This window comes from Strigops habroptila, chromosome 5 (genome assembly GCF_004027225.2).
Source record: "Strigops habroptila isolate Jane chromosome 5, bStrHab1.2.pri, whole genome shotgun sequence".
In the NCBI taxonomy this organism is placed as follows: domain Eukaryota; kingdom Metazoa; phylum Chordata; class Aves; order Psittaciformes; family Psittacidae; genus Strigops; species Strigops habroptila.
The window spans coordinates 13980762-14008076 of NC_044281.2; the positions used below are offsets into that span (position 1 = coordinate 13980762).

General features: G+C 48.2%; 1 protein-coding gene across 6 annotated transcripts in view; it reads right to left on the reverse strand.

Moving 5' to 3' along the window:
• NRP2 (neuropilin 2) overlaps positions 1-27315 on the reverse strand; it is an 88797-nt gene that overhangs the window by 28049 nt on the left and 33433 nt on the right. For all 6 annotated transcript variants that reach the window (XM_030485468.1, XM_030485471.1, XM_030485467.1 and 3 more), the window contains exons 4-12: positions 27080-27310; positions 26362-26517; positions 24332-24501; positions 23116-23271; positions 14859-15003; positions 14250-14599; positions 13012-13156; positions 9166-9282; positions 6465-6617 (exon numbers count right to left, since the gene is read on the reverse strand). In XM_030485468.1, the coding sequence (XP_030341328.1) occupies positions 6465-6617; positions 9166-9282; positions 13012-13156; positions 14250-14599; positions 14859-15003; positions 23116-23271; positions 24332-24501; positions 26362-26517; positions 27080-27310 (1623 nt within the window). The remainder of the gene's footprint in view (positions 1-6464; positions 6618-9165; positions 9283-13011; positions 13157-14249; positions 14600-14858; positions 15004-23115; positions 23272-24331; positions 24502-26361; positions 26518-27079; positions 27311-27315) is intronic.

The window sequence follows — 27315 nt, forward strand, 5'->3', positions numbered from 1 at the left end:
GAAGAGAGTCTTGCAACGATGAGCTGATCAATTCTTCCAGGATCAGAAATACATTTTAATCTCTTTCCCAGAACTTTGCTTTGCAGCCTCTATTCCAGATAACACTGCAGCTACATCCCCCACCGAACTGGCACTGGCAGTTCAAAGTGCTGGCTCAAAAAAGGCAGGACAAACCTGCCTCAGGCATTTTAACCTACCACTGTTTTTGCAACTGATGCTACGGCATAAATCTCATGGAAGATTTATAGGATCAGCTGGATGTAGGAGAGCCAGAGGAGCGTGAACACGCAACCACCCCAGCCAGACGATGGCAGAGTCACTTGTATGTGCATGGCAGCGAGTCCCAGATAAATCACCAGCCGGGCTCTGCAAACAAACCATCTGGCCCATGTGGTTTCCTCTTGGCATACCCTTACCCTCCTGCTAGCAAGCCATCTGAGAGGACATTAGGGGCAGCGGGGGATGAAGTCTTGTGGTCTGGGTCAGGCTGCAAGCATGAGCTATGGCAGCTGCCCCCTCTGCAAGGTCAGCCCGCCTATGCTTGGGTCCTGCATGTCTCAACCCCTCTCCCAAGAAAAGCACCTTCCCTCATTGATCTCAGCAGCACATCTGGAGGTCTTCCAGCAAAACATGTCGGGCACGATGTACACAAGTAATTACTGAGATTCCCCCTGCATCTCCCCCTCACTCGATATCATTGAGTTACAGCTGCTGCTGCTCCTGTGGAGGACCCACACTGAGTTGTCTTCAGTTACGTCTCTCCAAAGGTCACTGCACTCTTCTTCATAGCGAACTTTGTTTCATGGTGTGTTTTAGTGGCAGCACCACATCCCAATGGCAGCCACCTCTTGTCTACCAAATCCCATAGGTGACACCTCTGCCCTGGGCCCTCTCTGCTGCCTGCACAGTCCCAAATGCCACCCCGACCATGCTGTATCAGGACCAAGCAGGGCCTGATCCTGCCATTTTCTGGAGCATGTGACCTGGAGGTTGCATCAGCCCTTGCCTTTGCCTGGGTGTGGATCAGCTCAGATCCCCTCATGACTACAGGATGCTCTGTTAGCAGGGGGATGGCAGCTGCATGAATATGCAGATTGAAATTGGACAGTTATATTTCTAATTTTTTGGCAAGTCATGCAAATTCACCTCAAAAGGCTGCCACAATAATTTCAGTGACAGGCCTCTCCTCAATGACAGACTTTCATTTATGAAGGGAAATCAATCCCCCATAGAACTAATATTTATATTAACTAGATCACTGCATCTGCTGGAAAATCCCCTCAATTTTGATTATGTGTTAATTAGCCTGCCAAGTCCTTGCCATTTCACTCTCTAAATCAGTCTGTGAAAAGGCATAAAACCCCACACCTGCCCAGAACCAAGCCCTCCGCTTGCTCTCTGGAGCCTTTCTAATGGACGAGCCATTACATCCTCTCTCTTAATTAAGCCTCACATCTTCAACAGCGTGGCACAGTTGTGAGTCCTACTGCCTCCCCCCGGGAGTGCAGGGAGGGCACAGTGTCCCTGACAAACCAAATGCCAATTAGAGCCTGACATTTATGCTAAGTGAGCTTCTTGCCACTGTGCCGCATCCACCGCCAGCCCGGCGGGCACCCTGCATGCCCCTACATGAAAGGGTGCGTGCAGACCCACCCGCACCCAGCATCTTGCATGCACAATTAATGGCATTAACCGAGGCAGTGCTTCCAGCGTGCAATGTGGCTTGCCCGTGTGCACACATGCTTTCCTGAGCTGGGCTCTGTGACTCACAGGCTGCTAAGTCACTGCTGTGAAGCGATGGAGTGATGCACATGCTAAGATCCGCGAGACAGCGTCTTGCTTTGCAGAGAGCATTCCAGCCGGGTTTTATAGGCAGTGTGGGTCACTCGTGTTTGGGTCCAAAAAGCGACTCTCTGCCTACAGCCCAGCCCAAGAGAGTGGGAGCTTTGCTGGCAATGCGGGAATAGGCTGGGGCCATACACCTTCACTCATAACAGGCAGTATGGGCATGAGGATGGCCACAGCCTGGCCACATCCCGGCCCTAGTCTGCAGCCAGGGCACTCGCAAAGCCCAGCCGATGTTCAGCAAACTTCCCCTGATCTGAGTGCTGGGGCATCTGAGCTCCACCATGCTGCAGGCAGCCAAAGCATGACTGACTTCAGGGTTTGCTGTTCCTCCACTGTGCAAACCATGGTCAGGAGAGCCATGTACAGCTGTGCCGAGAGGCAGTCCGAACCACACATGTGGTGTGGTGCAGACTGCTGGGTATGTGGTCTCCTTCCCACAGCGTGCAGCTGCTCACTGATTGCGCAGAAGTGCTTGACTTTCACACCGCCCCACATGCAAAGCTCCCTCCTACTTCAAAAGAGGCAGGATTGACCCTAGAGGTCAAAATGCGTCCTCAAGGCACAAGCCCTAAGAGTAAGTCTCATGAGAGTAAGTGCAGACCCAGTTCAGTCCAACCCTGGTCCATTAACACCATGAAAACCTTTCTGCTGGTTTGGACAGAGTAGGATCAAGGCCCTTAGGCAGAAGTTCTCAGGAATTGCAGGAAAAATATGAAAGTTTCCCTTTTAAAGATCCCATGGGAAAAACACCGGAATGGTAAAGGGTTACCATCAGTGTAAAAACAGCTCAACATTTGTTTTCCTTAAAAAATAAGGTCTTATGAAACTTCAGAGCACTACAAACATTCCTCTGCTGGAAACGCTTTGAAACAAATAAACCTTTCCCTGCACCGCCTGCAACCCGAATGAGCAGCATTCCTGGCCCTCAAAGCCAGCGAGGCCATGGCCCACAGCAGAAGCTCTCAGTGGGTTTTGAAGCCCAGCCCAAGAGCTATATGGTCAGGAGAGCTGCAAGGTTAAAACTGCTTCCTTTTCTGTGTGCATGTACAGCTGCCAACATCCAAACAACACAGGGTTCACAATGCTGCCAGGGCCCTGACCCTGACACCGTGCTCACCCGATCGAGAAGCAGTGTGTGGTAGAGGTGCAACCTCACAGTGCTCTCCTAGGACCACAGGGTATTTACTTAATGACTGCAAGAAAAGGGGAGGGGAAAAAAAATGGGCAAAACACAGCAATTCCAGTTTTACAGTGCTGGCCTAGTAGCGTAGCATCAGTGAGAGCAATGCAGACGCACCTACCAGCTAAGGATATGAGCCAGGATTTTTACTCCCCTCAGGATCAAGACCCCGGTGAAGAGTTGAGGTGCTCAACTTGCCAACCCAGATTTATTTTCGGGTCGTAAGACCTCTATCTTGACACCAATGGCACATTGCCATTGCGTGCAGCAGGATGGGGGGATGAAGCTTCATTGAAACCTGAACTTGTTGCTCCTTGAGGCGTGCTAGGTGCAGCTAAGGGGAATCTTTCTACAGACGGGAAGCATCTGAAAATCCAGAGAGGGAAAAATCCTGGCAATCTTGCAGGGGCATGCAAAAGGGAGCAACAGTATTTTCTGGGCTTGCAAAAAGCGGGGTAACAGCTGGAACCATGCTGGGTTTCTGCTGAGTTGAGCACTTTTGGTCCACTTCCACCAACGGGGTCCCCAGACATGTAACGGGAGCCTGGAGGAGAGGACGTGGAGCTAATCCATGGTGCGAAGAGCCCAAGGAACACAGGGCTAAAAAAAGAAATGCAGAGCTGCCTGAAAGAGTATCTTGGAAATAAAAATAGTGGAATGAGAGCAGTGGGTGTCTTGTCAGTCTCGAGAAGTTCTCCATGCCAGAGATGAGGAGGAATTGCATGCAGTGCATAAAATGAAATTGGGAGATATCTGAGGAATTCAGGCCTGACTCTCAGCAGACTTTTCTAATCAAGTGCCTCACAGAGGATATTTCACCATGGTCATTTCCTCCCCCCTTTCTCTCATGCAGACTGAGCCAGGCTCCTCCTTTCATTATTATTATTTTTTCCCCCTTTTAATTTCGATTTTTGTTTTGCCATTTTCAGAAGAAATAGAAACACCTCCCACATGGCTCTTAAAGGCACAGCACATTTCCTTGCTACCACGGAGCAGCCACGGCCTCTAGCCCAGGCCAGCACCTTTAAATCAGAGTAAATTGGGCTCCAGCAGCTTTGAGTTCCCGTTAGCTTTTGCCCTGCCCCTAAACCAAGCACAGCTGCTCTCCTTCACCCAACTGCTCACCCCAGGGTGGGGAATTCACAAGAAAAGACCACCCCGAACAAGGGCTTTTCATTCTTTGCTCCCTGGAGTCTGAGGATGAATTTTCTAAGTAGAAACAAAGTGCTGGAGGGAGTGCGAGGGAAAGGCAGGGGAAGAATGGGGGAGTGTGAACTGAACAATGCTTCGATTCTGTCCCCGCCGAGGGGCTGGCATTGCCTCTTTTTCATGTTTCTCAAGTTGCTTTTAAAAGCTGTGTGGGGAGGAAAAAAGCAAATAGTTGTTTCCTTTTGTGTCACATCTCCTTAATTTCTAAGAGCAGACCAAAGCGAGGCACAGCAGTGATGCCTTTGCATGTCAGCCCTTCTGCAGCCCTGCTCTGTGTGGGCAAGGCTGCACCATGGCAGTGCCAGCAGCCATCCTTCAGCCTATGCTGGTGTCTGCTGCTGACTGCTTCCACCACCATGGGCAAGTTACTTCAGCCCCCTGGAGCTGCTACCTCCTCCTTCTCTACCCATACAGCCCGTGACTTGCCAGGCAGGGCCTCAGTGCTTGAACCTCATCGGTGCTTCAGTGCCCAGCTCAGCACAGCACTGTAAGGGAGATCTGGCACAAAACCAGATCACTGAACTCAGTAGGAAAATGTTCCCCGGCTGCAGTGATGAGGTTTTGCAATTCATAACTAACTAGGAAAGAGAAGAAATGGTATAAGAAGGGTAAAATCCAGAATTGCATGCTGAGCTGTCTGAGGCAGCACCAGCCTCTCCCGGGCTGTGCATACACATGTGCACGTACACAGTCTTCTAAGAAACTATGGCCAGCTAATTGTATGGAGACTCGGGGGAGAGGAAATGAAATGAAAAATTGAGTCTGAGTTATAAAAATAAGTAATTTTTATCCTACTTGCAGGAGGCTTATATTAATTAAACATTATTACAGCGAATGAGATGGGGAGGGTTATTAAGTCTGGGCCTGGCTGTAAGTGTTCTCTCCTGTTGCCTGAGGCTTCACTGAGCTCCAGATATTAATCTTCTAAAGCACTCAAATGCTGAAGAGATAAACACTTGAAATATGAAAATATTTTTCTCCATAGCAGACACTGTGTCCCTGTGTCATGCCAAAGAATTTGTCAGATGTCCATATAGGCTGCACTTGCAGCATTACCGTGTCTCTTAGAAAAATGCCGAGCACCTCAGGAGCTGAAGAGAGAAATGATGTGTGCATTTGTGTGGGGGTGATTTGTGTGTGGAGATGTAGCAGATTCTCCTCTTCCCATATGTTTCTGGAATACATATTTTCCTCTTTAGCACTGCCTACCAGGTGTTGGCTGCACAGCTTTCCAACTGGCTGGCGGCACTGCCAATCTGGCCAGCGCCTCTGCCAGGTGGCTAACAGGTTCGCCTGCATGTTTTCATCTCAAGACTCAGCCTTACTGGGGGAGGGCATGGAGGAGCCCACAGCATTCACGCCTCCCTGGGCACATGGCATGCAGACACTGGAGTCACCAGGCATCGGGGCAGAGCTGAAGATAGGTAAGAGCAGCCAGCTCTCCTTAAGGAAGCCTTGAGTTTCATAAGCAATTACTGATAGTGAAGAAAAGTGATGCTGTGGTGACACAGCCTACTGTTATAAGGAAACTGGCAAATGTTCTTCATGCCACCCGTGCCACAAAGTCAGTGCGGGTAAAGAAAGGGCACTAGTCCCAAGGCAAGTTCCAAGATGTGAAGCTGAAGAACTTGATCTATCAACCACACTGAGACTGCCAAAGGCATATCTCAGTGAGGTCCGCCATAAATTAGGCAAATCTTCTGCTTCCAAAGTACAGAAGAAAAAAAGAGCAAAAATCAAACAGCAAGAAGCTGGCATATTACAGCATTTTTAGGGCTTAGCTCATCCTTCACTTGGAGGAGGCTGAAATCCAGCCTATGCAAGCCCAGAGCGCAGAATAGCTGAAGACTATAAGCAATCCGAGCAACATATGGGAGGAAGAAATGCATCTCTAAAGAAGGAGGAAATGCATTCTGGGGAAAAAGCCTTGGGTCCTATGTGGAACAAAGCACCGGCTTACCTTCAGAGTCACAGGGGATTCAAAGCCCAGCATTTGACTCAAGACTATCTCAAGAGGATAGTAAGTATAATTCAGTGCCAGTGGTCACACTCCTATAAATAAGTCATGAACCATATAGCAAGGAATCTGAAAGCTTCCACAAAAGAAAATGTTCAGCTCTGCACAGCCTTCACAACTCTTGATAGCTGTGCAATAATCAGTCATACTGTTCAGATGGAAAAAGCCCCATTAGCTCCCTCTTCCCTGCTTTGATATTAATCATCTTACCAGGCACAGTCTCAGGGCTTGGTTCAGAGTTGCCAGTCCAGGTGCTTGTAGGCTGTAAAGACCATGTATAACCCGTTGCCAAGTCGTGTGACCAACCACAGAGGTCTTCAGGAAGATCAAAGTTGCAGTTGAAGTTTGCAGGGAGATGGAAATCTTATAAGAAGAAATAGAAGCAAAATAAAGTTGGATTAAAAAATGACCTACCCATGAAGAGTTGCTATTAAAAAAACAACCCAAACCTAAAATAGCTTGCAAGCCATAAATACTGAAGAAAGCATGAAATCTCATTCACACTGATGCTTTTAACCTATCTCACATTTCGTCAGCTCCAGGGATCAGCCTTAAGTTCTGCATCATCAAAATGCTCACCCAACGTCCTGCGGCTAATCCACCAAACTAAGCAAATACAAAAGCAAGTACCAAACGCTTCCAGACTCTAATCAGCATCTTCTCTTCATCCCCTAGAGTGGTCAAATATTAAATGCCTTCTTAAATGTCAGGGAAGAGTGCTTCCTGAGTGCCCTGTGCTCATCAGTTCCTGCTTTGGCTCCAAAAGGAGAATCTCAAGTGCTCCAAAAACCCAGCTCCTGAGTGACAGATCTAGCCACTTGCACCAGACAGGAGCTGTCTGTCAACGTGGTGAGCTGTCACTCACCACTTCCTACCTTCTTGTGGAAATGCCACCAGGGGAAATGTGAGGCCACCATGAGCTCAAGGTTTTGGATTCTGAGTGAAAGAAGCCAGCCTCTATTTCTAGCTCCACTATGGATTCAGTACATGGTCTTTGGGCGAGTCATTTAACTTTTCATCTGTGAAACAGGAGCAGAGCTAATTCCCCAGTGTCAACAGCTTTAAAAGCTCTGGACAGCCTTCCCGCACAGACAGGTCTGTAGGCAGGAGGGCACATGCCAACGGCTGCATGTAGCAGCAAGGCAGCTGCTAGCTCCTTTGGTTGAGGAAGAAGCCATAAGGCACAGAAATGGTCTGAGACCATTCCAAGCACTCAGTAGACATGCATGTCACAGTCCAATTACAGGCTGGGTTTTTCCTGAGCAAAGAGGAAGTTTTAAATCACAGTGCCCACATAGTGAGCGATAGCCAGAAGGAGGTGAGTGACTCAGGCGATAGGCATCAGGGGAACTTTGCTGTGAGGAGCAGAGGGCTTTCTTTACATGCTCCAACTCTGAAATAAAACAATGGAGATCATGGATCCTTTTATTCCAATCTAATCTCATACCCTGGAGAAAAGCATTGTTTCTGTTTGGCTGTCATAAATCTGATTGTCCAGAGAAACACACTCATTGTTTATGGAGTATGAGAATGAAAATTGTTGCTAAATCTGAGGGAAGCTGATGGGGAGGCTGGTTCCACGCTCCACGGCATACTCTACTCGCTCTCTTGCCCTGGACTGCACCCAGGAATCGTGTTGTTGCAGAAAATATTACTGGCCTAAACATCCTCTTGGCAGTTTCCCAAGTGCCTCAATGGTAGCCGGGTTGCATAGGCTTACTGCTGAGGCAAAGCAATAGGAATCAGGCCCTTTAAGCTACTTTTGCAACTTGCATTTCCAGAAGTGAACTACAGCAGAATCCTGATGGGAGGTGTGAAAAAGCCAATTATCGTCCTTTTAAAAATTTATTTATTTAAAAATCATTTTTTTTTTTTTTCTTCCTCTGGGACTGGAAGCTGAAACGACAAAGTCCTAGGAGCTATCTCAAAGGGTAGCCTTTCCTCATGAGATTTCTTGCTGAAGTCCCAGTGTAAATGCCCCAAGCTCAGTGCTGAGGCCCAGGCTCTGCTGTCCTGCCCAGAAGCATGCACCTCCTACACAATGCACTGTACAACTAGCCCTGCACGGCTCTGCTAAACCCTCTCCCCTTAATCTGCACATTTCACAAGCTTTAGATGCTCACATCCCCCTTGCAAGGAGCAGAAGAATATAATGTCTGCTTCTACAGGTAGGAATCTGAGGCAGAGAAGATCAGTTCCCCACAGCATTGGCTCTTAGCATGTAGTATAAACTAATATTCAGCCTCTTCTACAGTCAGAAGAGGCAGGCAAGCACCACAGATACCAAACCACTCCCTGTATACCTGACAGCCATCTAAGGCTGAGAGGACAATCTCCTGTCTGAAGTTAGTGTTCCCCTCTCTCTGCTGCCTGCACAAGGAGCCCACACTGTCCTCCTGAATTTTAAACAGCTGTTATTAGGGAAGATGCTCCTTAACATACAGATATTCAGGACATCAGCCTTCTCTACATGTTGTGATTTACTCCCACAGTTGTGACCACTGCAAAAAGAGCCCTACATACCAGGCAGTCTGAATCTCTCCCCTGAATCACATTCTGAATTTATGACACCCAGCCAAGGGGATCTGGAATGGAGGTGGTTCTAAACAGAGCACTAAGTGAGTTTCTTTAGGTCACATAAGGAGGCTGGGAGAGCAGCTCTTCAAGTCTTGTACCCTATGGACTGAATTAGCTGCTATCTCTTGCTCTTGCATCCTTCCTTGATATAACTTATCAGATTCTGGCAGGTTTTGTTTGTGATTTTTTTTAATCTTGGCCTGTCACTAACAATATTACTCTAAGCTTTCCAGGAATCAGCCCCATGTATAGGAGCTAATGGGAAGATAAGAGTATTTGCTTAGCTCTTAACTCATCATCTACTGAGATAAAGATGTGCTGTTCTGATACATACCCTCGTCTTCTCCACAGCTATCACCACACTCAGTTGCTTCTTCATAAGTTGGATATGGGGTGGTGGTCTCTTCACTCTTCAAAGTGGGCACCAGTGTCTCTGCAGTGGGCTTTACATCTGAAAAAAAAGGAGTAGAGACGCTATCTGCAATAGACAGTACAAAAAGCCTAGGTAGGAGGAAACAAAGCAAAAAATCTTTTTCTTGTGTTCTTATAATGGCAGGAAGAGATAGAACAAGAATACCATGAAATTTCCACGTGCTAGAAATGTCAGCACAGTTTGAACTTCAAGTGAACCGGCTGTTTCCATATGGGAGTTCCTTTGATTTAGAGTTCCCTTTGGGCAAGCCTCTCTTCTAGACATACTTTTTCCTCTTAATTTTTTAATGTATATGGGTGTTGGCAATCCGCTTAGCTGTCATTGCTGGGTAAGAGCGATCACAGGCAAAACGCCTTTTTGTTTCAGAAAGGCACATGACACATTAAAAAACCCACACACAACATTCCCACCAATTGTGCCAATTTATAAAACAAGTCACTCAAACCCACAAATGACGTAACCGCAAACGGACCCCGAGGATCCCCTAGTGCGCTCTGGCTCGCTGCAGAAAGCATCTGGTTTCACACTCCGGGCTCCTGACTGCACTTTCAAAGGGTCTCTGTCCAATTTCCCTCTCTCCAACGCGGCCTGTGTGAAACAACCTCCAAGCAGGTGTCAAGGGAAATTTAAGCAAGAAAGGGAAGGATATTAAGATCAACAGTAAACGACATTAGGTTCCAGCAGGCTCTCCTTTTATGGGTGCATTAACTGGAGTACAGCAGGCTTGATTCTTTCCGTTTTTAAAAAGAGGCTGCTTTGCTCAGTTGTGTGTGATTGTGTTTCTTTGTTGGCACCCTTCAGGATATCATTTAATAAAGCCAGAAGCAGGAGGAAATGGCTAAATACATTGAATATTTTCCATAGGCTCCTTTCTGCCCTTTTATTTTCCTGTTATTAAACATGTTGCACATAAACTCTCAGGGTTTTTTTTTTACTTTTTTTTTTTTTTTTTTCCCAGTGGCTGTCTTTTTTTCAGGATAAAATACCAAACAACATCAAAGTCTTTTAATTGTAAGTTCAAATTTGTTACAAACCCATAAAACTCCAAATTCAACAAAGAAGCAAATTGCAAGCAGCCAGGCACAGAAAAATGTCATAAAAAAGAAAAGAAAAAGGAAGAGCAGCAGGTGAAGGCAGCATATCAAAAGCTGCAATTTTTTTAGGTTGTTCCTCTTGTATACTGAGATTTATAGCTGAAATGTGACAATGTGGAAGGACCTTGAATGCCAAGTCCCATACGGACACAGATGCTGAGCGGATGTAAATCAACAGTGTTGCATTGCCCTAGACAAGCTGCAGAAATATATCTTGAAGAATCAGTTACCATGGCAGAGCTGCAACATGATGGTTACAAGAGATAATGAACATAGCAGGCAGGACAACATCATGTGTGAAATGGAAAGTGAAAAAGAGAGGTCTTGCTTGCTCGCTTTCTCTCTCCCTGGCTCTGCAAGTGTCTGTGCAACTGGTGCTTACTGCTGATCAAAATGCAAAGTCACTGAGCAATTGAAACCAGATGTTTAGAACTTCAAAAGAGAGAAAACCAGCTGCAAGTGAACATTCATCAATCTCCACTCTTCAGAGGGAAAATTTTGGCAGGTCTTTGAAAGAAGCCGATTGCTGACTGCCTGCTTCCCAATTTTTGAGTTACTAGCCATCTAGTTTGTAAGCACAGTTGCTGTTAAGTTACCTGTTTGACTCAGTAATTAAGATGCTTCGTTGCTGATAAGAAATAGAAACAGCTCGGAAGGGTAAACATAGGCTTAGGCCCTCACTTGAAAATGATTAAATCAGCTTGTTTTAATCCATCTCTTTATCTTGTTCCCAAGCAAGAGCAATTGGGTTTTTGGAGCCAGTTCTGTGATGTGCCTGGGTCCTCCCAGAAAAGGAGGGCTGTATCTTGGCGTTGTCAACGACTGCTGCACGTAGCCAGCCTGGATTTAGCATGCAGATAATGCCATGGGCTATCTCTGCTCCCCAGGTTGCATCAGGGATATAAATGCTTTTTATAACATGGTGAAGCCACAAGATTACAAGCCCAGCTCTGATTACAAAGCTGAATGCCTGTAGATCAATAAAGCTACGAATATTTATGACTTGGCAGTTGAGTTTTAAACATTACAATGTGCAAATGATTAGCCAGACTGGGAAATGACCATAAAGCACCCTGCCTGGAAAAAACATGGGCTGTTGCTGCTGATATTGAAACTGAGTGGGAACATCGCTGTAAAAGAAAATTTGGACCAAAAATAGAACAAGTTGAGGATGCCAAGCCCCTCTTCTTCTCTAATTTGGAGGAATGCAATGGAGGGGCTGACATATACATGGCTGGAGGCAACCGCCTCCCTTTGTAGCAGTGATGCAGCACTGTGATGCACCAGCCAGCAATGTTCTGCAGAGATCTGGCAGCAGAGACTCCTGGGAGCTGCAATATGGAAAGCAGCAATGTGGGAGCTGCCTGACCACTTCTGCATGGAGATCACTTCTGCATGGAGCCTTGTCTCCCGCTGCTTGCATGAAAGCCACGGTGCCTGCTTCTCCTACAACATCCCAAAGATGCTGTAAGATTTAAATTAAGATCTAATCTTGATTTAAAGTTTAGATCATCTACAGTGGATTCCCAGTCCAGGGGGATATTTGCCATTGACTTCAAAGGTGACAAATGATCATTAGTAATTGTGTGTAGGTGTGTTGTGTGTGATTTGCTGTTGTTTGTAATGCATCTCACAGCACACCAGAGGAGCAGAGGGTAGTAAAGACTCTACAAAAGGGTAGAAAAAAAACTTTGTGTCTTTTAAGCTTCCTAGAATGGGAGTTCTTACAAGAAAATTCCTTCTACAGATGTGTTTATAAAATGGAAATCTTACCTCTTTATCACTGACATCTGGACACCAGATTCAGATTTAAGCAGATTATTGAAAAATAAAATAGATTAAAAAAAGGGACAACTAGCCCCTGGCACTGAAAAGCTAGCACCAGACCCAATGAGCTGTTGGGTGCATTTTTAGCTTTTGGGAATGAAACTATGGAGCAGTCAATCACTGTTGATCCTCAGAGGGCCAGAGGCACAACCTCTACTGATCCCAGTGAGTGTGCTAGACAATTTTCACCTCTGTATTAAAAATGATGGTGGCTGCAATGCATTACCACTCATGAAAAACAGGTGGGCAAAAGTGAACAAGCTTCCCTGGTCCTAGGGATGCTGTAGAGACATCATAGAGTTAAATCCCCAACTTTGTCTGCAAAAAGATTTCCACATGTGGTTCGACAAGAGGGACGGCTGTTTTTATAGCAAAGACTTATTGTGGCAGCTCAAGATACCTGTACTGGTCACTGCATGCCTGTTGTGCACCTCTGCTTCTCTTCCTACTTTTTGTCTTGTCCATTTGGATTAAGAAGCCTGAATGTTATCTGACACAGAGACTGGGAAAAGCCCACACAACATCCAGTTGTGAAAGATGTGAAAGGAGGGAGTTGGGAACAAATTGTGTATAGGGTTCTGTGTGAAAGCTTGGATTGGGGTCCAAACAATGCTGCTACATCCTGCATCAAGGCCAGTTCTTTTTAAGGCAGAAGTAAAAAGATGAGGTCAGGCCACACTGCAGGTCCTGCCTTCATGGCTGCAATCTCCTTGCCATGGCATGGCCCTGAGATGGAACAGCAGGGAGAGAAATAACCTTACACTTGCAAATTGCTGGTTTAGTGCCTGCTGCATCCCCAATGGAGCCAGTAGGCAGGGGCTCCTACCTGTCCAGTCGCAGCCCAGCACCTCCAGACGCATTCCTATTCCTGCTGGGGACCACCTCTCTGGGTGCACTCGGATGTACTGGGCAGGAACAGGGTCAAACCTCCGGACTTCAGGGATATCATAGTGGATGTTGCCTTCAAAAAGCTATCAAGAGAGAGAGAGAAAAAGCAGGTGATCTGTGCATCCCACATGCTCTCCACTAGACTTGGATATTTGGGTCTGGCAGGACACAGCCAGTTTGAAATATTTCAGCTGTCTGACTCCAGGCCATTGAGTCCAGCTAAGCAGATATTGGGCTGTTCCTCCTCAGTTTCAAGAGAACCAGACAGGCTGTTTCTAAGAAACTTGCACAATCTCTTGGCCTCTGCTTTATATCCAGGGGTCAGATTCTGATCCAAGCCATGCAGGGGAAGCCTGGGGAATATCCACTGACTTCACAAATAAATAAGATCACATTTGTCCTTTGGCAAATACAGAAGCTACTGCATGTTCTAGGATAGTGTGAACACTCAGTTTTCCTCACAGTCCAAGTACTGCTGCTTTTTAGCTTACATGCGTGAACTCAAGTCTATGCAGAGGGCTACAGATAGCATCAGACCTTCTAAGACTCATTTGTAGGATCAGGAAAAATTAAAACTTACCCAAATTTTCAGAAGCAGATGAGTTTGCACAAGAACAGAACAGGCAGTAGCGGAGAATTCATCTATTCCTCAAGCCCCCTGCCACTCGCAGACTGCTAAGTGGAAAGATTATGGGGAACTCCAACGATATGGGGAATTTAAGGGTCATGCCAGTACGGCAAAAGGGACTTTAGATATAGCAAATTTTCCAAAGAGAAGTTGTGATTCATCTTCCTCTTCCAGAGGTGCAAGCCACAACAGCAATACCTTTCCCCTTAAAAAGCGTAATTAGTTTGTGCCAAACAGAATTGAAGACAAAACCTTTTGGGCTCTGATCTGCAGGAGCTGGGAGGACCATAAGGTGATGTCCACATCCCCAGGCCTGGTCCACAACAAGATACGAAGGAAAATTGCTATCCCTGGTGCAAGGTGGAACTACAGCCTCTAGTATAGCTGAGAAGCAGGACTGGAGGACACAACCTGGGATTTCATGGTGACAACCCAAACTCCCAGAGTGTCTTCTGGGGAGACACAGCCAGTTTCCCAAGACCACGTCAGGCAAACTGAATATAGCCAGAAACACAGCTCGTTTTACAGCTGTTCCAGGCAGTGCCTACCTTGGCTTGCATTGTTTTGGGGTCCTGGATGAAGTCCCAGTCCTTTCCATTCATGCTGTAAGCCACCTTAAACTTCTTCACAAAGGAGCGGGACTCTGTGGTGGTCACGCTGTCCCCTCCACGAGCCCCCTGGATAATGACGCCTTTGACATTCTTCGGGACACCAAGGTCCACCTGCAGCCACTCCTCCCCGGGCTGGGCTTGGGGGACACGGGGAAACCAGCCTGAGCGGCTGCTCACCAGGCGAGCCATGCTGGGAGACCAGTCGTAGCCTCTGGTGGAAGAGGCTGAGATCTGAGAGTCAGGGATGAGGCCAGAAAGCATTCCCAGCAAGTTGGAGCAGGGCGAATCTGCAGGAGAGGAAAGGGCATGAACAGCCGGAGCAGCGGCAAGGGAGTGCTTGTGGTCTTCCCCGCAGGTTTAAGCACTTCCCCTTTGCCTCCAGGGCCTTGGTGCCTGTCCCCCAAGTGCATCCCTTGGGATGGGTGCCTCCTAGTGTCACTGTTCCCACCCCAAGCAACCATGACAACTGTGGAGACAGCACCCCGGGACAGGCTGCTGGAGGGACACAGAGGAGTGCTGAGGCCGAGGAGACAAGGGGACCCTCACCGGTGATGCGGCAGCCATACAATTCCAGCCTCAGGGCGATGCCATTGTGCCAGCTCTGGGGACGGATGCGCACGAAGCGTGTGAGCACCGGGCTGTGAATCTTGTTGAGAACCACCTCTGTGGCATCCTCGTTGGCCTGAAATGTCTGCAAGGGAGAGGGGGCATAAATATGGTTACGTCTTCTCCAGGCAGAAAGAAATAACCAGATCAGCAGCCAAAATAATCTCAGCAGGGAAAACCAAGGAGAGGCTTTCTGGGAATAGCCAGCCTCCAGCCAGGGCAAGCACCCAGGGGCAGGCAGGCAGTGCTGAGGTGCTGGCAGGACAGCATGGTGGATGGACTCCTCCATCAGGCAGGAGACCCAGAAGCTTGCTGCCCTCATAGTAAACTGGACTATCAGGCCACAGATGCTTTAAGCTCACCCCCAAACCTAGAGCCGCTCAAATGCAAAAGGCCAGATGTCCCTGAATGCTGTGTGAGATCTTGCCTCCTCTCCATGGGTAAATGGGCTGATATTCTGAGACATCCTTGCACAGAGCACCGCCGGGACACATGGTGTGCAAGCAGCAGCAAGAGCAGGAAGGATGCCTCCTCTGCCTGGGGCAACAAGCTGCTGTCCCAGCCAGCCCCTCGCCCCTGCCTCTCCTACACACATGCAGCCTGCCACACAGAGACAGCTTTTCAGGAGAGTTTATGATCCGACATGATATGAAAAGGCTGCTGCTTTACCAGATGGCTGTAATCAATAACTACCAGATGGATGTTAAATCCACCCCTCCTGCCCATTTTAATAGGCTGGACAAGGACTGGATACTTGTGTTTCTGTTTCAGGCAGCAGAGCCATAGCAGGGAAAGAGGAAATACACAACCCGAGGGTAATTTTCAACCCTTTCTGTGCCCCCAGCATAAAGCACTAAAGCTCACAGACCAAGGCTGCAGGCATTGCCTGCTTTCCCTCCAAGCATGCAGGCTCTCAGGACAGGGCTAGAGTATCCTCCAGTCTCAGCCAGGAGCTGCATCCTCACTGAGATGTTGGCTGGGCTCTTCTGCAGGCTCCTACCCTGCATATGCTGTGCTAAGCACAGGAGCTCCCAGTAAGTTTATCTCAGAGTGAAGCAGGAGAGTGTAATCTCTGGCACCGATCTGTTGGAGGCAAGAGTCAAACAATTCAACTGCAGATCCCTGTGATCTGGGACAGAAAAAGGGGTGAGGTATCCTGACGTCTCACCTTCAATAGCAGTTAAGATGTATTTTATAAGCATCCCACCACTCTAGGCCTGCAGACAGCACATGTTACTGCTCTTCTCCCAGGATCCAGCGCAGAAGGTGTTTGCAGAGAGGGCCAGCTGCCGTTTGCAGCACCACCAACTAGCTCTGGGCTGCCTCTGCACATCACCATCCAGCCTAGGATGGTGGCACTCCTGCCAGGGCAGGAAGCAGCACCCCACAGAGGGCCTTGGTTGCAAATCTGGCTGGTAATTGGGATTTGGGGTTGATGTGCTTGAGCAGAAATGCTAATCTGGAGAATATATATCATGCTGATACTGTTTAGCAACACAGTATGGTTTATGTGTTTTTAATATCCTATTTTACCCTGTCTGACCCCACTTCCCATCCTTTTCCTTGCTCAGCAGACACCAAATACCCTTTTTTCCAGCAGGAGGGCTATAAGGAGAGTGGTTACTGTGGAACACTCCCCAGGCATGTGTGCATGTGTGTGTGTCTTGTAAACCTATGGGAACACATGCACACAGAGGCTGAAAGGATGTATTTCCACACCACGGCAAAGCCTCCAGCTTTATGTCAACACAGAAGCTGACACACAACACCTTACCTCTGAACCTAACACCGGAGGACAGGAAATGTTTATCTGAGCCAGTGCAACTATTTTAGCACAAGGAGCAGCACTTCAGGTCAGCCCAAAGGTCCCTCTGTCCCAGGGGTGGCTCCTGATGGAGAACCCAGCAGATGCCTGGGGTTAGCAAGCCCCAGGGGAGACTTCTCCTGGCAACCTCTCTTTGCTTCCCACTATCAGCAGTTTGAAGACTCCATGAGCCAAAGGTTGCATATGGACCAGCATCTTTAACAGTCACTGACGAGGTTTGCTGTTCTTTTTGGTTTAACATATTTCCAGTTTTGTTCTTTTATAGCTCACTTCGCACATACGAGCATCAGGGGCCAGAATCCAAGTTTACACCAGTGTAATTTGTTGCTGACTTCTGCAAAGTCAAGCTTGACAGAAAGCAGAAGCAGGACTGAGCCCAAAAACTTTATCACTACCACATGCATAGCTGAAAGCATCTCTTACACGACCTTAGTCCCAACCACCTGCTTCCAGGGAGAGCAACCTCAATTCTGCTTTAGATTTGGGGCCCAGTAATTTCCCCAGACTAAATCACACTCGACAAGCTACATAACTCTGAACTGGGGCCTTGACACTCCGGACTGCCAGTTATGAGGGCAGAAACGGCACCTGACTTCCAGCTCTAGGATAAGCTGCATTGGCAGGATCTGCCACAGTGAACCCTGTTTCTGAGAAGTCCCAACTGATCATAACAAGTCACTGCTTCACACCCTGTTCAGCGTTACAGAAAAAGGCCATTTTCAGAGGGCAGGTGCTTAGTGCTGTTAGAGAAGTGAGGTCCTCCCGTGTGCCTGTCCTTTCAGCCTCCTTCCCAAGTGGAAATGCATCGCGAGCCCGCAGGTCCTGATGCTGCTGAGTGTATAGTTTCTCAGCACTGGAAATACCGACCCCAGAGCCCGAGCACACTGTGGAGAGAGTCCCATTGACTTGAATAGGCTCTATATCCTGCCTCAAATTAGCACTCACAGCATGGGAAGAACTAGCAGGAAAATGTGTGAAATTGGGAGAGCCAAGAAAGCAAAGATTTCTTCCCCCTTACCAAAATAGAACATTGCTATTCCTCCCATCCTATCTGCTTCCCATCCCACTCAGCACATATTTTGAGCCAAGTCTTCGAATGGTGTAAATCAACATATCACCATCGAAGTATAAGAAGTCACAGTAATTTACACCAGCAGGAAGAAAAAAAAATCTGGCTGTGATTTAGGGAGATAGATAAGATAGATAGAGAGAGAGATAGATAGATAGACAGACAGACACACTCAGCAGAGAGCACACATGCGCATGCACACGCGCTGAAGGGTAACAGAGCTAGAAGATGAATGGGAAAACCATTAACAAATTAAAAGCACCTTCCAAGAAGCAGTCAAAGAACTAATTTTTACTGCTGCATCAAAAAGCTGCCTATCCCCTCCCCATATACTTTATGTTTACTTCCGTTTTAGTCCAGATGGCAGAGTCTACATGTAAAATTAAATTGATAATCAATGAAAGCTGACCTGCTTAATTAATTTGCTGCAGAAAGCAAGTGGTGGGAGATGATGTCTAGGCTAGGGGAGGATTGGGCAAGTTTTCCATGTGCGCACACATGCCGTCTCTACACCAACACTTACAAGTTGTATTTCTGACAGGTTGGAACTGCTGCGGGGTGACCAGGGGATTTCTGAGGCTGCACTAGTTCCAGTGGGTATGGGAGTTGTGCCAACAGCAGTTTGGAGTGAAGGGAGTGAAGGACAAGGAGACAAAAAGCACTGTGAATTCAAAGAGGCAGTGAGTCGGGGAGGGGCAGGAGGTAACTGCTCTCCAGCTTTATTTATTGTGCTGCTTGCCCACTATGTAATTTCTTGGGGAGCTAGAGAAAGTGGCTGGGGGAGGCAGAGGAGAAGGCCAAGGATGGCAGCAGCCCTGCCTTCATCCATATGTATGCGTCTCTCTGGACCTACTAGATTTATTGCAGGATTATGTTACTCCTGTGGAGACAGAGCCCTGAAACAGAGCATGCTAACAGGATTAGGGCTTCAGGATTTAGAAAGAGAAGCATGAAGGAGAAAAGTAGGGGAGATTATTTTCCTTGTCAGATAGGGAAGGCATAAAATGGGGCATGTTTGATGGTGGGAGGATTCTGGCTTGAGTGGAGGGCGGATAGTTCTGGATTTATTAAATCCAAGAACAAGGAGCTAAAAGAAAAATGATACTTGGCAACACACAACGAAGCACAGCCGTCTGGGCACAGCACAGCATGCTGGGCTGGGCTTGCCAGTGCTGTGTCTTTGAGAGGCTCCACTCACATCTGGGAGTCGCCAGGGACAGGAGGAGTGCCACTCTGTTAGCCTGCAAAGGAGATATCAGGCCCAGAAATACAAAGCTGCAGCCTCACTAGGAGAGCCAGGGCTGTAATTCTCCCCTGGTACTGCACCAAGGGTGAATATGCAGGGCTGCTTTTCCCAAAGCCTGACATCTTTGTCTTGCCTGCAAAAGCAGCAGAAACAGGCTGGGACCTATGAATGCTTCTGGGTAAAGCTTTTGCGCTATGATGTCTCTGTGCAGAAGATCTTGTGGCCTTCTGGCTGATCATGCAAGTTTTTCCTGAGTTTTTCAGATAAAGAAGATAAAGCTTCTCTCTCCCTCCCCAGGTGGATGAACACAGGCGACCTCATTAAGAACTGAAAGGATAGAGGAATAGTCCTAAGGGAAAGCACAAGGGTCTCTGAAGAATCATACTCAATATCCCCTGCCAGCACCAAACACCTCTGACATCCCCAACTCCATGCACAGCTGAGATATTCAGTTCTTTGCTGCAATTCAACCTGCCTTCTTGAATCCACCTGGAGTATCACCCAGGAAGGTTAGCTGATAACAAGCACAAAGCCATCAAAATAAGTAGAAAATGGAAAATGTGCATCAGCTGGATCTTGGGGCCTTTGGGAACCTACAGGTTCTCAAAACAAATGTTTCAGTTGCATCCTCCCATTTTACACACAGAGCAATGGAGGCAGCGAGAGCACCCATCACAGTCCCAACCCAACACATATCCTGAAACCCATCCAGTCCCTCACCACCCTACATGATCCCCGGGACATGATCTCCACAGTTACTAAGATGGAGTGGCTCAAATAACAAAGGAGCTGGAACCCAAGACCCTGCAAAGAAGGAAGTGGATCAGAATGGATGAGCGCTTTGTTTTCTGATAAAATCCTCATAGTTGCATCTGTCTGAAGAAAATAGCCAAAACCAAAAGGTCAGATCCTGCCAGGTGAAGAAAATGGCCAAAACTAAAAGGTCAGATCCTGCCAGGTGCTCTTTTCCTTCCTTGGGTTCAGGAATGAGTGGTTGTTTTTTAAAGACATTTGCAAACCACTAGATAAGATCTTGGCACACACACATCAGTGTCTGCACCAGGAAGATAACCTCTGGGGCCATCAACCCCGCATGACACAGTGGGGGATGCAGCAGGGAGGGCAAGAGCCAGACCAGCCTTTCTGGGGCAGGAGCTGTTTGGACCTGTCCCCTAAAGATGTGCTATTGGGTAGTAAGGGGTGAGTATGGAGCAACATGTGGTGGCTGCTCTCCTCCCCATCTCCTCTCTCAGGGACACACAGGCAGACAGCTCTGCACCGCTGGCCAGGTCACTGAGTTGGCCTCTCCCCCTGGTCCCATGCCCCAGCCAAGGACAGAGCATCACCCTCTCAACAGAGGGATATCCGGGGTGTGCTGGGCTTGGCTTTGTGGGAGTAGGCTGCCAGGCAGGGGGAAAGCCCGTCAGGGACGGGGCAGGAAGGGAAAGGTGTGAGTGTGGGGCTCCTGCCTTCCCACTCCCTCCCACCCCAGAAACGCAGCAGCGCTTGGCACGGTAACAGCCCAGCCAGCCTTGTCTGCTGCAAGCTCGTATTAATCTTCTTTTCCTCTGCTTCATCCTGCCTTTCCTGCTTCCCGTGCTGTGAATGCCAGCAGCTGGGGCCTCAAAGGTGAGCCATCACGTTCCACAGGGAAAAAGCCTGGCTCCACTCTCCTCAGAAACACTAGAGGGAGGGGAAGCAGGGGGGCGAAAGAGAGGAGGTCAGAGCTCCCCATCCTCTGCAGAGTATCATCCCCTCCCCACCCCTCCTGCACTCACTGATTTTCTCTTTCTTTAGTTCCCTGATGAAGATGTAAATGTTAGCTGACCTACCTATAACATGGCAGAGCTTTGCTTTTGGCCTACACAGCTAGCAGAAATTCAGAGCAGTGTTTGATACACCCCATATGCCTATGTGTGCATGTGCATATATATATATATGCATGTGTGTATATATATGTATGTGTGTGTATATATATACATATATATCTGCACGTATATAGAGGAATAGAGAGTCCCTGTCTGTCCACCCCCTTCCCTCCCTCCCTACTCCTCATGGCACCAAATCAAGCTGCGGCAGACTTGACAAATCTATTTGGCATGGTTCACTCCACCGTTGCAGCCTGAACTGTGCAGAGTGCCTCACTGACGCAGGGAGGAATCTGCACCTTGAGTACAGACATCTGGGAGCTTTCCTAACACAGGAATGGCAGGGATTAACTTGCTTGGGGAATGTGAGGCCAGAGCCCCCCAGCACCAGGCCTGTGAGCAAGGGGCTTTGCCCTGGCCCCGCTATGGCTCAGTGGGCTGGTGGCCAGTCGTTCAGTGGGGAGGGAAAGCAGTCACCCAGATGCAAGGCGAGCCACCAAAAAGCAATTACTTATCCTCCAGGCTTGGGAAGTGTCTGCTAAATTGAGGCCAGAACATGGGAACGAAGCTAGACTGGAATAAAGGAGACAAAAGGGAGAGGTTTGATTTTTCCTCCCTTTTATGAAGAGAGAAAACAGCAGAAAAAACCTGATAGGACTCCAGGGCCAAATCCTGAAATGAAGGCAACTAACACGGCTATGGGACTGATTTGGGTTGACATCAGCCAGGCGTTAGGCTCTTGCTGGAGTGATGTCATGAAAGGTCTTCTGTGGTCAGTGGGTTCTGAGAGCGCACAGAGCCTCCACACCAGTGCACAGCCACCCCGTTAGGTTATATGTGAGCTCTGCCATGAGCTGCAGCACTGGAGCCAGCCTGCCTCAGGTTTGGGAGAGCCCCACTGCTGACTCTCCTATGAGATGCTAGACTGCCCTGTGCCTCTCTTTCCCTACCTCTAAAATAGTACTAACACCACCTCACTGGCACGCAAGGAGCTCAAATACTCCAAATGTTGGAGGTATGAGACCCTGCTAGGGGCCTCTGCACAGAGAGGACTCATTCTGGGAAACAGAGTGAATTTGAACTGTGAGACACACTTGAGGGGAAGAGGAAATCACACAGCCCGGAAGGGAAGGAAATGTCTGGATGAATCCTGGACAAGGCAGGCTACTGCATTTCATGCCAGCAGTGCCTGTGCCAGCAAATGGAGGGGACAGCTAATTTAACAAGAGTGCTGAGCTATCAGAAATTGCTGGGACGTGTGTGTTGGGGGAAGTGTGTGGAACCCCAGCCACTGAGTTTATGTAGACAGACCGTGGCACATCAACGGGGAGGACCTGAGCTGCAGCAGTAGTGCTGGTGGGCACCACAGAAGAACAGGGAAGGGCTTTCCCAAAGTACCCTTAACCTGTGGACAACCACGCGACCAAGGCAAGTGACAGAGCAGGACCAGCCTGGAACCACAGCTGCCTTAACCCCATTCCCCACATGTCAAAGCTCCCATGAAGACCACCTCAAGCTTGCCTTGCCTGGCCACACAGCAGCACCTGCAAGGCTTTGAACGTCTGAACACCCATATTTACTCTCCCTCCCCGTTGCTCCCATCTGTGTGTGCCTCCCAAAAACACAGCGAGAGCGTGCAGCAGCTCCCAGGCCTCAATGCACCCTTGCTGATCACGCCTGGTAGTGCAGATCCCACAGCTCTGGCAGCCTGAATTGCTCCTCATTATTTATTGTTCATTTTGTTCTCTGGGATGGTGTGATCGCCTCTTAGGATTTGTGCCCTTTCATTTCCAGGCCTCAATAACTCCTGAACTACAGTTTCATGTGGTTTTGCGATTGTTAACCCAGCATGCAGACAGGGCTACAGCCATAAAAGCTCAATGAATCTTGTATGGCAAAACACAGGCTGTGAAAGCATTTTCTCCTTCATTTGCAGTCAAAGAACATACTCTTGCCACCACGAAAGACGCAACAGCAGCCAGGTTTTCCAAGGAATAGTGTTTCCTCATTGCTGTGCAGAGAACAAGGGAGTATTTCTGCTCAGACCATCATCAGTCTTTTGGCACTCATCAGAAAAAAGGTCCCTCACAGGTTAAACCCTCTGGGCCTGTAAAATCTTTCATTTTTTCCCCTCCTGTTGGCTGCAAGACTCACCAAGGTGCATGCAAAAGAGACAAGAAGGCCTTTACCTTGTGGTTTTTCCCATGTCGGTACATCATCCAGTCCTCCCCATTGGTGCTGACCTCCAGCTTGTAGGTACGGACATAGTAGCCATTCTGGGTTTCTCTAGAGATGGCACCCTGTGTGGCAATGGCTGTGAGCACAGTCAGGAAGTGGAGGTCCACCTTTCCAGGAGAAAAAAGGACAAGAGAGAGTGGTGACCACCTGAGAGCCCAGGCTGGCTAGTTAGTTCCTCCCTCCATCCCTGAAAAAAGGCTTGAATTAGTCTGCCTCATTCTATCTGTGGGCACACATTTCAATGGTCACAAACCCCCCAGGCTGACTTCAGCAGGATGCTTGCAGATAGGACCACGGGACAAGAGTAACAAAGGATCTTGATGTCTGTCCACATAGGACCATCACAAAGCCTTCTTGCTGCCTCAGACCAAGCAACAGGATCTGCACTGAAGCTCACGTCCGTTAAAGCAGGAACAGAGGCTGACTTTTTCCATGTAAAAGAAAAGCATGATGTCCAATTAGCAAGCGCTGCAGTTCTTGGTTTTCCCTTGATTTTTTTGTTGTTGCTTTGGTTTTGGTTTTGATGGGGTTTTTTTACAAGTTGAGGAAGGTCAGCAGAGCTGGCTTGCTAGCACTGCCATGAATGAAGAATGAGATGTCTGCTACAGGCAATGACATTCACCACTTCCCATTCCCAGTGCCCTTTAGCAAGCAGGGTCTCATGGCAGTGTGACACAGCCAGAAGCCCTGTGTGGACAGACTGTGGCTCTAACCAGCTCCCAGGGAAAGCCTTTGCTCTGTCAGCCCCATATGACTTTAGCCTGCTCATGCTTCCTGCATCACTGATGAGATAAATATTACTCTAGTTGTTTTCCCACGTGCTGCCTGGACACTTTGGTCCTCAGGCCAGTGGCGGAGTCAGTGGCCCTTGTAAGTGGCAGAGGACCCTCAGTCTCTGTCAGTATGCTGGAAAGTCCATCAAGGTTTTGGGCAGGAAAGAGGGATCGGGAGAGGGACAGCAGGTCAAGTCAGCCCTTGTGCAGGCAGGCTAATGGGAGAGCCAGCCTGTCACATTTCACAGAGGCACTGCAGCTCCCCTGCTGCTCGCTCCCCATGAGCCACACAGGCAACAAAAAATTCAACATGCCGTATGGTCAAGGGTCAGTTTAACAGCGTGACACTCCATTTGGTGGGGGAAGAGATGAGGGAGCTGGAAAGCATGTGTACCTGGAGGTACTCTTTGTTGCTGTCTACATTGGGGGTCCAGCCATTGTCATCACTGTTGAGCCGGCTCTGTTGAGGGGTCCATCGCCCATCTGAGTAGGTGGAAGAAGCACTGATCTGCATGTTGGAGATCCTACCAGACTCCATCCCCAGCGGCACATTGCACTGGAAGTCTGGAGCGGACACAGACAGACAGAGAGACACACACACACAGATCAGCTTACAGTCTCAGTACTTTATTCCCAAGTGGTAGGCAGCCCTGAACTATCCTCCCCAGCTAACCCTGAACAAAGCTGCCTGCCTGGAAACCTCAACAGCTCTGTACCATCCTGCAAATTGTGTGTGCACAGATGGCACTGAAAAATAAAAGATAGGGCAGCTTTATGTTTGCATGGCTCTTTGAAAACTAATACAGTCCAGATCTTTCTCCCTTTCTCTATCTCCTTCACCTTTGCATAGTTTAGGCACAATTCTGTCCCTTCATTCCCTTCGTCTCCACCAAGATGTTCCAAGTCCCCTTGCCACAAAGTTCCCCATCTTCTTGAAGGCTGGAGGTGAAATCTAAGCACTGCCAAGACAAGGAGTATGGGCAGGCACAGCAGGAGGATGCTTACTGCTGTGCTGCTGACCTCGAATGGGCAGGTCTAAAGGTTTTGTGTGTGTGTGAAAGTATGGATGCATGTGTGTGTGTATATGTGCATGCACTATATGTGGTATCAGGCCCATAGGAATTAACCAACCAAGAATATGAAAGACCCTGATAAGCTTTCATTTGGGTTTCCTCACTTCTAAAGCTTTAAAAGTCACAAATAGCTCAATCTTACTGCATATCTCATACATTTTATGGCAGCTGTCCTGTAAAAACAATAGCAAAGAAAACATTGATAGGAAATACTGCATTGGCCAAAGCAAGCCGCTGCTGTAAACCGATGGGGCTTTACCAAAGTGCCTGTGTTTTTAATGTGGCCAAGTCAAACCCTGGTGGAAACGATGGGCCATGTTAAGATCTCAGTGATATTACTAAAGTTTCAATTTACATCAGCACAAATCAAAACAGGCCTAGCCCTTTTACAGCTCTTGTGCTTGATTTCTCAAGCTTTGTGTGTCATTAACATTTTATTTCCCCATCATTTTGAAGAACAAAATAGAAAGAGGGCTAAAGAACAGATCAACTGAGTGTGGAGATAAGTAACAGTGAAGAGTTCACGCTTGTCTGTAATATTCACAGCCTCAGCAGAACATCCCTAACTCAACCACAGAGCAAGAGCATGTAACCCAGCTGCCCTAGCGCTGCACAACCCCTACTCTACCCTGCTGTCTGTCATGGGCTTTCAGTGTCAGGTCAGGGACTCCTTCTCTTTCTCTGGGACTCAGGGGTGTCCTGAAGGCTTCTTCTGTTTATCACAGGTTCACTGCGAACAGAGGTCGAAAACTGTAGCTCTGATGTAAAATTACCATGGGAAAACAAACTGAATCTTCCCTTGCCTTCAAGCCTTATCACAAAGAATTAAAATGCTCTTCATTCTCAAAACACACAACTTACTTCCTCACTCCACATCAATTTACCTCCCTTAATAAGGGATGTAAAACAAATTTTGGTTTGAAATTCTTAGAGCTTTAGGCATTTTTTAATTAGTCACGAAATTCAAATTTGTAGTTTGGGGCTGTGAATTTTTGGAAAACCAGAGAGAGGGAGACAGTGTTTTCCCCCATGCTTTAATGAATCTGCTGCACCCACTGGGCTGAAGTCTTCCCCTAAACCCTTTGGGGTGAGCACAGACATGAAGGATTCTATCCCAAAGGTATTGAGAAGACTTCATGAGCAAGCAGAAAGTCAAAGAAAGGTCAGAAAGTGTGATTCTTACTGAAATCTCACTTCCGTGAGAAACAGAGAACACACTTAGTGTAACTGATGTCTGCACTGCTGGTGGGGGACCAGTCCCTTGACACGCTCCTGCCTGCGCCAACTGAAAGACAGACTTGGGGAAAAACAGGTCACACGACTAAGTCATACGCACATATTTCCAACTTACTTTCTGGGACTTCCTGCTGGATCAAGTAGTACTGAGCAGAGAAACCATCTTTAGCCACTGCCAGATCCGTGTGGAAGGTAAGCGAGAGGACGCCGGTGGTGGAGCGGATGTCCGATGGCATCTTAGTGCCGCAGTACCTGCCTATCAAGGGGCCAACTGCAAAAGAAAGAGCAGTAAAGGTTTTGCACCAGCCTGCTGGGTCACAGGCAGATTGGCATCACTCAGCAGGGATGCCTCAGCAGGACTGATGGGATAAAAGAAAGGCTTTGGGGATGGGCTATTTTTTACATCCGCTGGCCTGGTGCCATGCAGTATGTTGTACAGAAATATCCACTGCAGCAGGCGTTGCTCTGCAATTGCTGGGAAATGCTCCAAACTGCTCTGTTTCTCACTGTTGGAACAGGGAAGGGAGGTCCTCCCAGCACTGCATGAACCCACCGCCTTTCCCTGAGGGATGGCCGGTTGTATCTTGGAGTGCCCATAAGGCTTTTCAGATCAGTGGTTACAACAGAGCAGCAGTCTGGGGTTTAATGCATGCAGCCTTCTGCAAGCACACTGTCCCCACAGCTGGCCACGGAGCGCCCCAATAGCAGGCTGCATGCTGCAGCCATGTCTGAGGTTAGGCACCTTTGGTGTTCAGACACAGACTGCACAGCTTTGGAGCTTTGTGAATCACCAAGAGAATTAGAGGACAGAAACAGAGTACCCCATGGCTTACCCTGAGGGATGCCATCCCAGATGTCCAGCCAATCATACTTGCAGTCTCCTTCTCCTGCCTGCAATGGGTCATGCTCAAGGTCAAAGAGCAGAAAGTGGAGGAGGATTTCTGTCTTTGGCTTGGCTATGATGGTGAAGACGCAGTCCAGGTTGTGTGGATACTTGTCAGGGAAACCTGGAGACTCGATAGTGCCGTTGGAGGAGGTGAAGTTTCTGGAGCAGTCCTCAGAGCCTGTA